Raw genomic sequence first — 15,877 nt, forward strand, 5'->3', positions numbered from 1 at the left:
TCAAGTCCTAAGCACAGGATATACTGGTCTATAAACGAAAATGCCCAGAGCGCCTCTCTTATCGTCAACATACCTTCGGATCCTCCCAAACCCCCCTTCACCCCAACTTTTTCCCCATGAATTCTTGATGCGCCAGTACTTGACACCTCTGGAGTCTGTGCCATAACCGACGACCAAGACAGCGTGCCAGCCGGTAAGTCTTTTATCATATTTGTAGTCCATGATGCCTCGGTTGTACCACTGCAAATGATCACCTTGCACAGTGACGATCACGGGTTGCTTTGCTACCGCTTTCTCCAACGCATCCTCGTTTCGGCGGACATAGCGGAAGTTCGATATCCTTCCTTCTACTTTTTTATCCAGTTTGCGACATATACCCTGCCGAGCCTTGTATGGGTATGAAGATTCTGTTGTGAGCCCATTTTCCTTTACATAGCGGAAAGCATAGCAGTAGTCGCCACCATTACACCCGTAGTTCTCTATGTTGCAGTCGACGAGCTCTTGAACTGACAACCTGATTGATCGCCAGGTCTTGAGGTAATTTACTGCCTCGACCGAAGCTGCAACTGCCATGGCCCAACAGCTCCCTGCAACAAATAAAAGCATTAAGTTTGTGGAGCTTTACCAAGTGAGCATTGCTCGCTTGATTGGGGTGGCCGTCTAGGTTCAAGTTCTCGGAGATGTTTTTGGTGGATTGCAGCACGAAAGGATCCATGTGCTGATATGCATGAGTAATTTGTACGCAGCTAGAGATCAACTATGATACTAGCAGAACAGTTTAAAACACATGCTAGAGGAGAATAAACTCATGGCACTTACCACAGTCCTTTTGATTCCTCACAACCGGAGAGACAACTCCGGCTTCAACCCAATCGACCTTCGACGGACGGGCAGCCCTCTCGGCAAGCTCTGCATTCTTCTTCATACACCAAAGCCCAACACCAAAGGCAACCATCACCATAGGCATGGCATATCTGCAGCACATTGTGGTTCTAGCTGAGAAAATATGATGAATGTTTACTTTGGCAAGTGGGAACCGTGGACACTAACCAGAGCTTTTGGATTATATCTCTCCCTAATAATAAAGCACGGATTGGGTCTCCGGATTCACCGTCACAATACGCTTTCTTCTCATGTCGTAATACGCTTTTACAATTCGTGTAGACAAAATCAAAATCCCAGGTGGTACTATTCCGAGAGGTCTAACAGTCGAGCTTTGGCTGAAACCTCGCGTACGTAATCGGGCCGGCCCATAACCAGGAAACGAGAACATGAAAATAGCACGAAAAACAAAACCACACTTGATGGGTTCGAGCTCGCGACCTCACGCTAGGTAGCAGGGACGCCAACCACATGAGCTAGCTGTTGATAATGCTCAAATTGCAGCGCCCGAGTTTTTAGCGACATGTCTATTTATTTTTCTTAAATACTTTCAGCAATTCTTGGAAATAAGTGTGGACGATTTTCCTTAAAATATTTGAATATGAATACATTTTTAAAATCGTGGATAAATATCGAAAATTCAAACAAAATTTTGAAACCTGAACAAATTTTGCAATTGATATACGTTTATTTATTTTTGATATACGTTGTATTTTTAGAAGACTATACATTGAACATTTTTTACATAAATTTTACAATTTTACATACAAATTGAACATTTTTCTCTCGTTGCAACGCACGGGTCTTTTTGCTATAATAATAATATATAATCTCTCCCTAATAATAAAGCACGGATTGGGTCTCCGAGTTCACCGTCACAATACGCTTTCTTTCTATGAATTTACGCCCGGCAGCTACTTCTAAAAGTAGAAGTGAAAAGGAAAATTAACCATGGAAAATATACGCTAGAGCTGGGATTCGAACCCACATGGTTTTGTTAAACTTGCTTCTCCCCGCACAACAACCACCGCACCAAAGGCCACTGCGTGTTGTAGGATACGAAAACAACACTATCCAATACTTCGCATATTGTACCCATATAAAGAACTCGCTACCTGCTCTACCTACGTGTGTTCAGCTAACCACTAGGGCCGGCCCATTTTTTTTTCGAGAGAACATATGATTTTTTTAAAGAAAAATGAAACCTCACAAATTTCAGAAAAAGTTCATGAACATGCATAAAAACATCGCCCTATTCAAGAGAAGCCCAATGATTTTAAAAACAAAGTTCGTCAATTTAAAAAAATAGTTCACAAAAAATTTAAAAAAGTTCATCAAAAATTTGAAAAAAAAAGTTCACCAATTTGAAAAAAGTTCATCAACTTAAGAAAGTAGTTCACAAAAAATTACAAAATGTTCATCAAAAATTTGAAAAAAAGTTCATCAATTTGCAAAAAAAGTTCATCCAATTTGAAAAAAAGTTCATTGAATTTGAAAAAAGTTCAAAGATTTTGAAAAGGGTTCATCAAATTTGAAAAAAATTCATCGATTTTGAAACAAAATAATCAATTTTTAAAAGTAGTTCACAAAAATTATTAAAAGTTCATAGATTTGAAAAAAAAAGTTCATCAATTTTAGAAAAATCATTGAATTTGAGAATGTTCACGTATTTAAGAAAAAAACGAAGTCAGTGAGGGAAAGAAACCAGGAAGAAGAAGAAACAAAAAATGCAAAAAAGAAAAGAAAAAAGGAAAAAAGAAAAGAAACGAATAAAGCAAAGCAAGAGTTGAATATTATCAGATCGTATTGTGTCTCGTGGTGGTTATACTATCGAACATCTATCCGGCAGGTCTGTGGTTCGAGTTGCAACGACGGCTCCCTTCTTTTTTGCGGAATAGAGTATGCAGTAACGGGCCGGCCCAGTACGGGGTGCTGCAGGCGCCCGTTTGCAGAATACACGTTAACAGGCGCCTGCAGCGCCAAATAGGATTTGCCTTTGACGCATTCTGCGTCAAAAAGACGTCTGTTCGCATAGGAATCGCGCGACTGGGCCGACCAATTTGGATTGACCTCGCGCAGAGGTCGGGTGACAAATGCATAAAAAGAAAGAGTTGAATATTATCAGATCATATTGTGTGTCGTGGTGGTTATACTATCGAACATCAATCCAACAGGTCTGTGGTTCGAGTCGCAACGACGGCTCCCTTCTTTCTTGCGGAATAGAGTACGCAGTAACGGGCCGGCCCAATACGGGGTGCTGCAGGTGCCCATTTGCAGAATACACGTTAACGGGTGCCTGTAGCGCCAAATAGGATTTGCTTTTGACGCATTCTGCGTCAAAAAGACGTCCGTTCGCATAGGAATCGAGCGACTGGGCCGGCCCATTTGGATTGACCTCGCGCGAGAGGTCGGGCGACAAATGCATAAAAAGAAAAAAGCGAGCCACCTGGGATTCAAACTGTGGACCTCCACTTTATTCACCCGACAAGCTAGCCACCGCACCAACTAAAGCTTTTGTGACATACCTGTGGGGCGAATACAAATGAACTGAAAACCGAAATACATGCATATTTTTTCTACAATATATATTTACATGGCAGCCGATTTCAAAGAGTTTATTCATCCCATCATGCCTGGCGTTGTGTCGTGGAATGAGAGGGGGTCTTGAGCAATTGGGTTAGGGAAGTGTGGGTTTTTTTTTCACCCGATGCAACGCACGGGCGTTTGTGCTAGTATAATTGAACAAGGTTAAGTGATTCACCTGCGAAATAAGCCGAAACGGTGACCGGCGGTAGCTGCAACATGGGCAACGTTCCTCTGAAACTGCAGCAATTTGACGACCTTTCAGTTTCATCACACGAACACACAGATTGAAGGTTAAAATTGAATTCATTAAGAGAGAGAGAGAGAGGGAGGGAGGGAGAGAGAGAGGTGTATTTACTAGTAGCTGTAGCATCCTAGCTCCTGCAGGCCTCGACAGCGACCCGGCCGCCGTGGCAGGGCTGCAGAGCCGGCGCAACCCAACCACCGCGGCCTGGCTGCAGAACTGGCGTATCATCCTTGCTCCGGCTGGCCTAGAGAGCGACCGGCCACGGCAGCATTGCTGCCGAACCGGCGTGCCATGGTTGCTCCCGCAGGCCTCCCAGCCGCTGTTGTCTGGCTGTGGAACCGGTGGAACAAGGTTGCTCCGGCAGGCCTCGACGGCGGCCCGGCCGCTGCCGTCAGGCTGTAGAACCGGCGTAACATGGTTGCTCCACCAGGCCTCGACGGCGACCCGGCCGCCGTGGACTGGCTGCAGAACCGGCGTAACAGGGACGTCCCGGCGGCGACAAATACCCGACGAAACATGGCCTGCCCCCGGAATCTTCATCGGCCGCTTAGCCATGGACGTAATGTATATACTACTAGTCCGTAGAAGTGTAGGAAGAGGATTGGGCCGACGGAAGCGGAACCAAACTCCTCGTATGAGCGCGAGCCCTGACTCGACCACACACATGACACATCCATCCATCCGCAAGGTTGCATGCGCGCGGGCTTTAATTTCTCTCCTCCGATCCGATCATGGCCACCACGGCCTGTACGCCCCTTGGACACGCATGCACGCAATGTCCCCGCAAAACAAAAAAAAAAAGAAAGAAGAAAATGGCACGCATGCATACTCGCGCAAACGCAGCCGAGAACCCCTGCTCATGACGTCACCTTGGCGTCAAGTCTGTCCGTCGGCGCCGTCAACGCACGCACGCACGGCCGGCCTTTTCTTTTCTTCTTTTCTCGGCTAAGCCCAAGCCCAGCAGACCCCCATCGAGGCACTCGCCTGGCTCTTGAGGCGAACGAGCGGGGCACCCCTGGGTTCTGCCTAAAACCGGCCCAGATTTAGGTAGAAAGTGCCAAATACTTGTGGTTTTTCGAAAATCGTCGATTCGACCTATCTGAGGAGAAAATTAGGCCAGTTGCCCTGTTTCAGGCCGGCGCCTGCCCCGCTTGCCTATCTTCTTTTCCTTTCTCCCACTTGTCCCGTTTGCTTGCGGTACCTACCTCTCTCTGGGGGAAAGACAAGTTTTGGGCTTCCCTTTTTTTACGTGTGATTCAGCCGGCCCATGACAACGAGTATACCTACCACCCTGTGCTGGTTAAATTTCATGTTTTGACCCTTTTGTCTAAGTTTAGCGGAATCTAACCCCGGTTTGAAAAAAATTCGGAATCTGACCCTTTTTTCTACCGCTATAGTGCTTGGCGGTAGGGTATAACTGCCTACCGTCACAGATCTTGACGGTAGAACTTAACTGCGCCGTTACGGCCGTTTGACGTGAAAAATACCCTACCGTCAAAGTCTTTGACGGTAGGTCGTGTAACCCTATCGCCATGATTTTTGGCGGTAGGCATACCGGGCTGTTGCAAAAATGCATGCGAGCACTGGTTTGCTTCACGCCCTGCTACATGTCCTAATCTAGACCATAGATATATCCTAGTCTGTCCTGTCAAACTTTACAATGGGCAAAGTCATGTCTCACGCCCTGCTCCAAGTCTGTCTCCATTTAAACAATTGATAGACTGCAGGCAAGCTCAACTGTACTACTTCTTTTATTTCAAAATATAGTACGCCCGCGCTTCCCGAGGTTTAACTTTGACCATAAATTTAACCAACGAGATCAACTGCGGCGGAAGAAAAAATTATATAATTGAAAATTTCTTTCGAATACGAATTCACTGATATAATTTTTGCTCCCGCCGCAATAGGTCTTGGTAGTTAAATTTACGGTCAAAGTTGAAGCACGGGAATAAAGAAAGCACTACATTGTGGAATGAAGGGAGTACTGCACTAAATACCAGGACCAGGCCTAGGTGAACTGTAGCTAGTCTGACCATTTACAGTTGCATGTGTCCCTAGAATATATACTACAGTGGCCTAATCAATGAACTCGCAATGCAGTGCAATGCATGCCTGCATGTGGTGCTGCGCAGCGAGTCTAGTATAAGACCGGGTCGTGTCCACCTAGCTCATAGGCTTACCGCCAACGATAATGGCGGTAGGGATACACAGCCTACCGCCAAAAGCCCTGGCGGTAAGGTATTTTTCACGTCAAACGGTCGTAATGGTGCAGTTAATTTCTACCATCATTGATTTTTGCGGTAGGCAGTGCTACCCTACTACCAATGACTATGACGGTAGGAAAAGGATCAGATCCCGAAATTTTTTCAAACTGGGGTCAGATCCGACTAAACTATTGCAAAAGGGTCAAAACATGAAAATTTGCCCCCTGTGCTCAAACACGATACACACACGTCTCATCATATACATGCGTACGACACGTTGCATGCGCGCATGGTTCTAGTTTCATTTGCCCCAATGCATGCGTCCTCTACTACATGTATACTAGCTAGTTTCACTACGATTCTACATAGAAAGAGCAGGATTCATCCCTCGACCCTCGCGTCGCCTCGTCTGGCGACTCGGGGGTAAAAAAAAACCTAGCGCCGCCGCCCTCTTCCCCTTCCCCCCAGCCGTCCTGCCGCCGCCAGAGGACGCCCCCGGCGAAGCTCGGGCCGGCCCCAAGGAAGGCGGCGGCTGGGCGCCAGGTCCTGGTCTCCGAGGCAGCGGCAGAAGGAGGCGCGGCGAGGCGCGAGGTGGGCGGCGCACGGGCTGGACCCGATCTGGGGTTCCGGCGCGCCCTGGTCTCCCGCGGGGCACCGCGGCTGGCGGCCCGCCTGCGGCTCGGATCCATGGCAGCGGCCATGGCTGGTGGCACGCGGCGCAGCTTGGCGGCGGGCGGCGCCGGCGTGGACAGGTGGGCCACTTCCCTGGCCATGTGGATGGCGGGGAGGTGGTGGGCTTCGGCTGCGGCGGCGGATCCTCACTGGATGTTGGTGGCCATGGTGATGTTCGTCCTCGACCCCGATCTACTCCGATCTGCAGCGGATCCGGCCCTTGGTGGCTTCGGTCACCGTTCTTGGGTGCTGGCCTTGCAGATCCGGTGGCTGGAAGGGTTTCGGGGGAATCTCTTGGCCGGCGTGGCGGCCACTCCGATGGCAGTGCCTTTGGGTGTTGCTTCCCTCGTTGGAGGCTTCGGAGAGGACCTCCTTCCTTCCACCCCTCCCAGGAGCTCAGGTGAAAACCTCAGACCCCCCTGTTCCAAGCAACGACGACACCACGGTGGCGTGCTCCTTCCTGAAGGCGTTGCTCGGGGGCTGCTTAAGCGGCGGTGGAAGTGGCGGCGGTTCGGTGTCGACATATGCATTCTGGTCAGTTTCATCTTGGAGGCTGCGGCGACGTAGGCGACGCTCGTCTGGTGGAGCTAATGCCGATGGTCGAGGCATCGTCGGCAGTCTGCGCCATCAGGTTCGGGATGCTCAGGGGGAAACCCCAGATCTGGGTCTTCCGGATCGGATGATGATGGTGTTCTATCGCTTTCCCTTCTGGGGGCATCGTTTTGGAGCAAGTGCTGGCTGGAGGGATGGTGGAGCGGTGTTTCATCTCACACATTGGATGGCGGCGGAGATCGATGGCATGGCGTTGTGGAGACTCGGCGCCCGATGCGCAGAGATGGGCTCGCGCAGGAGGAGGTTGCTGTCTGGCGTCATGGTGACGTCGATGGCTGAGTGGCCAGACAAGGTAGAAGCCTCAATATGATCTGAAGACCTGTGGAAGATGGCGGCGACGACACACGAGTGCGTCTGATCGGATTGTGCCCCAGACCCGGTATGTGGCTCGGCTGGGGCTTCCGAATGAGTTTCGGCTTCCAGCTTTTGATGTTAGGCTTAGGTGAGTGGTTTGGGTAGTGGCCCAGCTAGCACCCCTTCATCATTTTGGATAGGAGTAGGGGCATATGTTGTCAAGATGGTGGACTCAAACACATTGTTGTAATACTTTGTAAGGTCCTCGAGAATAATCAATAAAGTGGCCGTATGCATCTCCCAGATGCAGAGGCCGGGGGTCATCCTCCTTTTCTAAAAAAAAAAAACTACGATTCTACATGCAATACGATTCTACGACCAACCAGGCCATTCACAACTTGGCTCCTTGTTCTCTATGGGGCATTCGTATGCATCCACACGCGGCTCCCCATCTACTCAATGACAAATCAAATAGACACAAGTAATATCTATCCTCCCAAACTCCCAACTCCCAAGATCAATTCACAAAAATGCCACAAAACTAAAGCAACTAATAAACAGGTAGTAAGGGCACAATTATATCCGGACAACCGACCCAGCCAAAGCCGAGATGGAGCCCGCTCATTTGGACATTTCCATCACTTTTACGTGTGAAAGCCCTGCCATTTACTACCTGGTTCCCGCCCGTTTCGCCGCCTGCCGCCATCATGATGGAGCTAGAGGACCCGTTGGTGGTGGCCGCCCGCAAGGTCAACATGCCGACACGCAATGCTCCGCCACCGCAAAGAGAAGACGATGGAGGACAGGTTTGGCGGCCACCCCTCAGCCAATATATACCTCCTCCGCTAAAGCGTGTGAAGTGGTGGATGTTAGTCGTGCAATCATCGACGCCCTAGCTGGCACAACTGTACGTATCCGCCATACTAGTATGTTGCCCCGCAACAACAGTCCGCGTCCACCGTCCGCGTCCCCACAACATCAAGTGTTGTTCATCGTCGAACTCAACAAGGACTACACCTTCACGGGGCCTCGATCGCAGTTGCAGTCGTTGACGCTTGTCCATTCACAGATGTCGGCTCCCTCGCCCATAGGTGGCTGGTCTCTGTTTGCTGGAATGTACCATCCGGGCGTGACGTTGAATGAGGAGGAGGCATTGATAAACATGATCCGCAACAACAACATTTTACACAAAGATAGGCAAGTGGATGACTCCCAGACGGAGTCGGAGAGCCAGTAAATGCACACTCAGATGTCGGACACCCAGTAAACGCAAAACCAGATGCGTCTCCTCCGATGGACCGATGGCGCCGTGTGTTGGCGCTCTGGTGCGCCTGTGCAAGGCCCCTAGCCTGACTATTTAAGGCGAACGTCAGCACCGAAACCCTACCCATCCATATTTTCTCCCCTCTCGTCCACGTCCAGATTTCATTCGTCGGCCGCCACCACAATCAAGTAGTCACACCACCACGCCAACGGGTCAGGAGCTACCCTTATCTAACGCAGGAGCGCCGGCTGTTACTCCTTGAGAAGATCCGGGTAAGGCATGAAGTCCGAATCATCGTGGGCCTACCTCCGGATGCGGCAGATCCGGGGGAAGAGGTGGACACTTTCCGCGAACGCCCCCGATCGCGTCCGCGGGCATTTGTGGGGCCGGATTTGATGTTCGTGGTTGTAGATGCCCTTATATATACACACATACATTTTAATCATGGAAGTATATGTAGTACTAGGTGCATGCACTAGTTGATTTACTTATTAGCTTGCATGTACATGCATGTCAAAGGTGTTTACTTTTTCACAATAGCTACATGTCAATCGCCTGAATTTCGAATTTGGGTAAATCGATTTTGGTTGAGAAAGAAACAGCCGGAGGGGAGGAAGAAGCTCGTTGGGCAGGCTACTTAGTATCTGCCCTAGGATTGAGGGTGCGGGCGGTGGTGTGGGGCTTCGCCGAAGAAAAACCTCGGCGCGGGGGGAGGGGGTTCTAAAGGGATGGCCGAGGGCGATGGAAGACCAGTGGGATGGGGGTGGTTGTTCTGGGGAGGGTGGGTGGCAATGCAGCGACCGGTGGAACGCTAGGAGAAGAAGGACGAAGAAGGGTCGCGGGCTGTTAGATCTCCATCCGACGTCCACAGTTAATCGACCGACCCGATTTGAAATATATGTCACCCACTCCCACTTTTTTACTAAGTTTGAGTTGATTAACACATGTGTCAAAGGTGTGGAATTACTGGTAATCTTTTTTGGGATTACATACAAGTACTTGTACTTGTTGAAGGCCAAGTATGCAACAAAAACAAATACGTATCCAAATACCTGCATGGGTTGGCCACACACATACATTCTGAATACCCGTGTGTAGAGGAGACAAACATATCTATCTATTGTATAATTAAAACAGAAGTAAAACAAGCCATCACGTTAATCCACATATGCTAAAATAATATATATCGTTGATCAATAATACTTACGGTTGAGATTTAAAGATATTACGTTACACACCTAAAATTATAAACATATATATGTTGGACTGACACGTACAACATACATGTATAAAGAGTTGGAAAGAACCAAGTAAAAAAAGTTGAAAAGAATAGAGGAGTTTGGATCGGCATGTGCTGCACGATGATGGGAAGTTAACGGACTCGCATGTACACCTCTCAGAGTCCAATACATATACGGGACAGAACCACGATCTGAACCAGCAAGCCCAAACAATTAACCAAACATGGATTGGTCAATATTAATGAATCCACCTATACACAGCAGATCACGTCGTATAGCCCTAAAAAATCAGATCACGCATAGGAGCCGGTGAGGCTGCCGGCGCCCAAGGCGACACCTTGAAAGATATCCATCTTCATATGACCAAGGAAGAACATCATGGCATCCCGCCGGCGCCGACAGCAACACATCCAAAGAGATCCATCTCCATATGACTGAGGAAGAACATCATGGCATCCCGGACAAGATGCCGCTCCCGACGGGAGCATGGTCTATAGAAAAAGGACATCATCCAAATCCATACGTGCAAGATCTCCGGCAAGGGCGAGGCTGCCATTGTAGCCATAACCTTGCAGTGGACCGTCTCCCCTTGAGGCTTCGTCCGACTCAACACGACATCGCCGCTCTTATACGACTCTCACATGCTGACGAGACTGTATCCCGCAAACTCTTTGTTATCTTCACTGCCGAACAGGCGGAAGGCGAGAAGCTCCGGCTGTCTGCAGCGCCACCAGCTATGTTGGGATTGCGAGCACCACCAGCTCAAACAGCCACTGGTAGAAAAAGAGGCTTCCGTCCAGCCCCATTAGTCGCGAAACTGTAGGAACCGCGACTAATGAAGTCTTTAGTCGCGGTTCGGCAGACGAACCGCGACCAAAGGCTTGGGCCAGGGCGCTCGGTGGCCAGCTGGTGCACGTGAGGGGCTTTAGCCGCGGTTGGCCAGGCCAACCGCGACTAAAGGTGCCCAAAGGCCTTTAGTCGCGGTTGGCCTGGCCAACCGCGACTAAAGCTCCTCCCCTATATATACCAGTTCAGCGCACTCACTTAGCCATTTGGTGCCACTTCTCTTCACAAGGGGGTGTAGGTTTGCTTTTGGTTCCTCTTATGCACACAAGGTGTTTGATGAAATGCCCAACAGCGTGAAACAAACATGATATGAAGTGTTGGAGCCACACTTGAGGTTCCTCCTCGATCACGGTTAGCAACTTGAACCTTTCATGCATGTGTGTCATTGATAAAATATGCATGTGTGTTGTTCATTGTTTAATTTCTATTGTTTATAGCTAGTTACTTTAACAAATGCATGATGGTTAATTATATATTTTATATTATAATAATGCAGATGAATCGGCAATGGATGTACGGTAACCGACTCTCCCGCGAGTTCACTACGGGTTTGAAAGATTTCCTCGTAGTGGCTAATGCGAACAAGCAGAAGGGTTTTGTTATCTGTCCATGTGTTGACTGTAAGAATCAGAAGGGTTACTCTTCCTCAAGAGAAGTTCACCTGCACCTGCTTCGGCACGGTTTCATGCCAAGCTATAATTGTTGGACCAAGCATGGAGAAAGAGGGGTTATAATGGAAGAAGATGAAGAAGGGGATGATTTCATCGATGAAAGCTATCTTGCTCATTTCGGTGATACTTTCATGGAGGATGCTGAAGGTGAAGGGGCAGGTGAAGGGGAAGGTGAAGGGGAAGGTGAAGGTGAAGGTGAAGAAGAGGCACGTGATGAGACCGTTGATGATCTTGGTCGGACCATTGCTGATGCACGGAGACGCTGCGAAACTGAAAAGGAGAGGGAGAATTTGGATCGCATGTTAGAGGATCACAGAAAGTCGTTGTACCCTGGATGCGATGATGGTCTGAAAAAGCTGGGTTGCACACTGGATTTGCTGAAATGGAAGGCACAGGCAGGTGTAGCTGACTCGGCATTTGAAAACTTGCTGAAAATGTTGAAGAATATGTTTCCAAAGAATAACGAGTTGCCCGCCAGTACGTACGAAGCAAAGAAGGTTGTCTGCCCTCTAGGTTTAGAGGTTCTGAAGATACATGCATGCATCAACGACTGCATCCTCTACTGCGGTGAATACGAAAATTTGAATGAATGCCCGGTATGCACTGCATTGCGTTATAAGATCAGAGGCGATGACCCTGGTGACGATGTTGAGGGCGGGAAACCCAGGAAGAGGGTTCCCGCCAAGGTGATGTGGTATGCTCCTATAATACCACGGTTGAAACGTCTGTTCAGGAACAAAGAGCATGCCAAGTTGTTGCGATGGCACAAAGAGGACCGTAAGTCGGACGGGGAGTTGAGACACACCGCAGATGGAACGCAATGGAGAAAGATCGACAGAGAGTTCAAAGATTTTGCAGCTGACGCAAGGAACATAAGATTTGGTCTAAGTACAGATGGCATGAATCCTTTTGGCGAGCAGAGCTCCAGCCATAGCACCTGGCCCGTGACTCTATGCATCTACAACCTTCCTCCTTGGTTGTGCATGAAGCGGAAGTTCATTATGATGCCAGTGCTCATCCAAGGTCCGAAGCAACCCGGCAATGACATCGATGTGTACCTAAGGCCATTAGTTGATGAACTTTTACAGCTGTGGGGCAGACCTGGTGTCCGTGTGTGGGATGAGCACAAAAAAGAGGAATTTAACCTACGAGCGTTGCTTTTCGTAACCATCAACGATTGGCCTGCTCTTAGTAACCTTTCGGGACTGTCAAATAAGGGATACAATGCATGCACGCACTGCTTACATGAGACTGAAAGTGTACATTTGCCAAATTGTAAGAAGAACGTGTACCTTGGGCATCGTCGATTTCTTCCGAAAATTCACCAGTAAGAAAGAAAGGCAAGCATTACAACGGCAAGGCAGATCACCGGCCGAAGCCTGCGGAACGCACTGGTGCTGAGGTATTTGATATGGTCAAGGATTTGAAAGTCATCTTTGGAAAGGGTCCTGGCGAACAATCAGTTCCGAAGGGAGCTGACGGGCACGCAGCCATGTGGAAGAAGAAATCTATATTCTGGGAGCTAGAATATTGGAAAGTCCTAGAAGTCCGCTCTGCAATCGATGTGATGCACGTTACGAAGAATATTTGCGTGAACCTCCTAAGCTTCTTGGGCGTGTATGGGAAGACAAATGATACAAAGGAAGCACGGCAGGACCAGCAACGTTTGAAAGACCCTGATGACCGGCATCCGGAATGGTTTCAAGGTCATGCCAGCTACGCTCTGACCAAAGAAGAGAAGGTCATCTTTTTTGAATGCCTGAGCAGTATGAAGGTCCCGTCTGGATTCTCGTCCAATATAAAGGGAATAATAAACATGGCGGAGAAAAAGTTCCAAAACCTGAAGTCTCACGACTGCCACGTGATTATGACGCAATTGCTTCCGATTGCTTTGAGGGGGCTCCTGCCGGAAAATGTTCGAGTAGCCATTGTGAAGCTATGTGCATTCCTCAATGCAATCTCTCAGAAGGTAATCAATCCAGAAGATCTACCACGGTTACAGAACGATGTGATCCAATGTCTTGTCAGTTTCGAGTTGGTGTTCCCGCCATCCTTCTTCAATATTATGACGCACCTCTTGGTTCACCTAGTCGAAGAGAGTTTCATTCTCGGTCCTGTATTTCTACACAATATGTTCCCCTTCGAGAGGTTCATGGGAGTATTAAAGAAATATGTTCGTAACCGTGCTAGGCCAGAAGGAAGCATCGCCAAGGGCTATGGAAATGAGGAGGTAATTGAGTTTTGTGTTGACTTTGTTCCTGACCTTAAGCCGATTGGTCTTCCTCGATCGCGGCACGAGGGGAGACTAAGTGGAAAAGGCACGATCAGAAGGAAATCAACGACATGTATGGACGGCCATTCTCTGACTGAAGCACACCACACTGTACTGACCAATTCCAGCTTGGTGGCTCCGTACTTTGAGAAACACAAGAATATTTTACGCTCGGACAACCCGGGGAAGCCTGAATCCTGGATTAGGAAGGCCCACATGGAGACTTTCGGCAGTTGGTTGAGAAAACATTTAATGAATGACAATGATGTTGTAGATCAGCTGTACATGTTGGCCAAGACACCATCTTCGACTATAACGACTTTCCAAGGGTACGAGATAAATGGGAATACATTTTACACGATCGCCCAAGATAAAAAGAGCACCAACCAAAACAGTGGTGTCCGCTTTGATGCAGCAACCGAGAATGGGCAAAAGGTCACACATTATGGTTACATAGAGGAGATATGGGAACTTGACTATGGACCCTCCTTTAAGGTCCCTTTGTTCCGGTGCAAATGGTTCAAGCTAACAGGAGGTGGGGTAAAGGTGGACCAGCAATACGGAATGACAATGGTGGATTTCAACAATCTTGGTTACCTTGACGAACCATTCGTCCTAGCGAAAGATGTCGCTCAGGTTTTCTATGTGAAGGACATGAGTAGCAAACCGAGGAAACGGAAAGATAAGAAAACGATCAGTACATCATGCGATGATCCAAAGCGCCACATTGTTCTTTTAGGGAAAAGAAACATCGTGGGAGTGGAGGACAAGACAGACATGTCAGAAGATTATAATATGTTTGCTGAAATTCCGCCCTTCAAAGTGAACACCGACCCAAGCATTAAGTTAAATGATGAGGATGCTCCATGGATACGGCACAATCGTAAGCAAGCAGGGACACAAGGGAAGAAATGATGTGTAATAATTTATTGTATCAAACTTTGTTGAATGGATCATGTGAATTATATTACCCGTGATGTGTTTGGTGTCCATTTTCGAATGATTCGAGATACCACTGATGATACATGAAATTTGGAGTGATTTAGTCATACTCCTGCCTAGGCATATAAAATTTTGAATTGAATTACTTTTATTTTTCTGAATTTTTTGATATATTATTTGTATTTTTAACATTTTGAATTGAACTAGTTTTATTTTTCTTAATTTTTTGATATATTATTTGTATTTTTAGAATTTTGAACTGAATTAGTTTTATTTTTCTGAATTTTTTGATATAATATTTGTGTTTTTAACATATTGAATTGAATTAGTTTTATTTTTCTGAATTTTTTGATATATTATTTGTGTTTTTAACATATTGAACTGAATTAGTTTTATTTTTCTGAATTTTTTGATATATTATTTGTATTTTTAACATTTTGAATTGAATTAGTTTTATTTTTCTGAATTTTTTGATATAATATTTGTGTTTTTAACATATTGAATTGAATTAGTTTTATTTTTCTAAATTTTTTGATATATTATTTGTGTTTTTAACTTATTGAATTGAATTAGTTTTATTTTTCTGAATTTTTTGATATATTATTTGTATTTTTAACATTTTGAATTGAATTAGTTTTATTCTTCTGAATTTTTTGATATATTATTTATGTTTTTAACATATTGAATTGAATTAGTTTTATTTTTCTGAATTTTTCGATATATTATTTGTATTCTTAACATTTTGAAAAAGAAAAAGTATTTTAAGAATACCTTTAGTCGCGGTTGGCCTGCCCAACCGCGACTAAAGGTCGTTGCGCGCGGGAACAAAAACCCGCCGAAAAAACCCTTTAGTCGCGGGTCGCCTCACCAACCGCGACTAAAGGTTACCCTTTAGTCGCGGGTCGCCTCTCCAACCGCGACTAAAGGTACCCTTTAGTCGCGGGTCGCCTCCCCAACCGCGACTAAAGGGGGGGGGCTATAAATACGAGGGCCCCGAACCCCTTCTCGTCTTCTTCGAATCAACACCGCCGCCGTCGCCCTCGCCCTCGACACCGCCCGCCGTCGCCCTCGCCCTCGACGCCGCCCGCCGTCGCCCTCGCCCTCGACGCCGCCCGCCGTCGCCCGCCGCCCCCTCTCGCCCACGTAC

At 47.4% G+C, this 15,877-nt stretch overlaps 1 protein-coding gene across 1 annotated transcript; it reads right to left on the bottom strand.

Annotated features, from left to right (window-relative positions):
- LOC119273201 (senescence-specific cysteine protease SAG39-like) lies at positions 1-4,267 on the bottom strand. Its single transcript, XM_037554454.1, has 4 exons — positions 3,824-4,267; positions 3,644-3,723; positions 820-974; positions 1-587 (listed from the first exon to the last, which is right to left on the bottom strand). Exons 1-4 carry the CDS (start codon positions 4,265-4,267, stop codon positions 1-3), a joined length of 1,266 nt encoding a protein of 421 aa, XP_037410351.1.
- Between the last annotated feature and the right edge of the window lie 11,610 nt (positions 4,268-15,877).

Source organism: Triticum dicoccoides, chromosome 3A, assembly GCF_002162155.2.
Source record: "Triticum dicoccoides isolate Atlit2015 ecotype Zavitan chromosome 3A, WEW_v2.0, whole genome shotgun sequence".
Classification (NCBI taxonomy): Eukaryota; Viridiplantae; Streptophyta; class Magnoliopsida; order Poales; family Poaceae; genus Triticum; species Triticum dicoccoides.

What these genes read in the sequence shown, in the direction of transcription:
- LOC119273201 (XM_037554454.1), bottom strand. Translation starts at nt 4,267, where the DNA reads ATGGCTAAGCGGCCGATGAAGATTCCGGGGGCAGGCCATGTTTCGTCG. An exon ending in CTAGGATGCTACAGCTACTA is followed by an intron (nt 3,724 to 3,823) that starts GTAAATACACCT and finishes TGAAACTGAAAG; the next exon opens with GTCGTCAAATTGCTGCAGTT. An exon ending in GAGGAATCAAAAGGACTGTG is followed by an intron (nt 588 to 819) that starts GTAAGTGCCATG and finishes TATTTGTTGCAG; the next exon opens with GGAGCTGTTGGGCCATGGCA.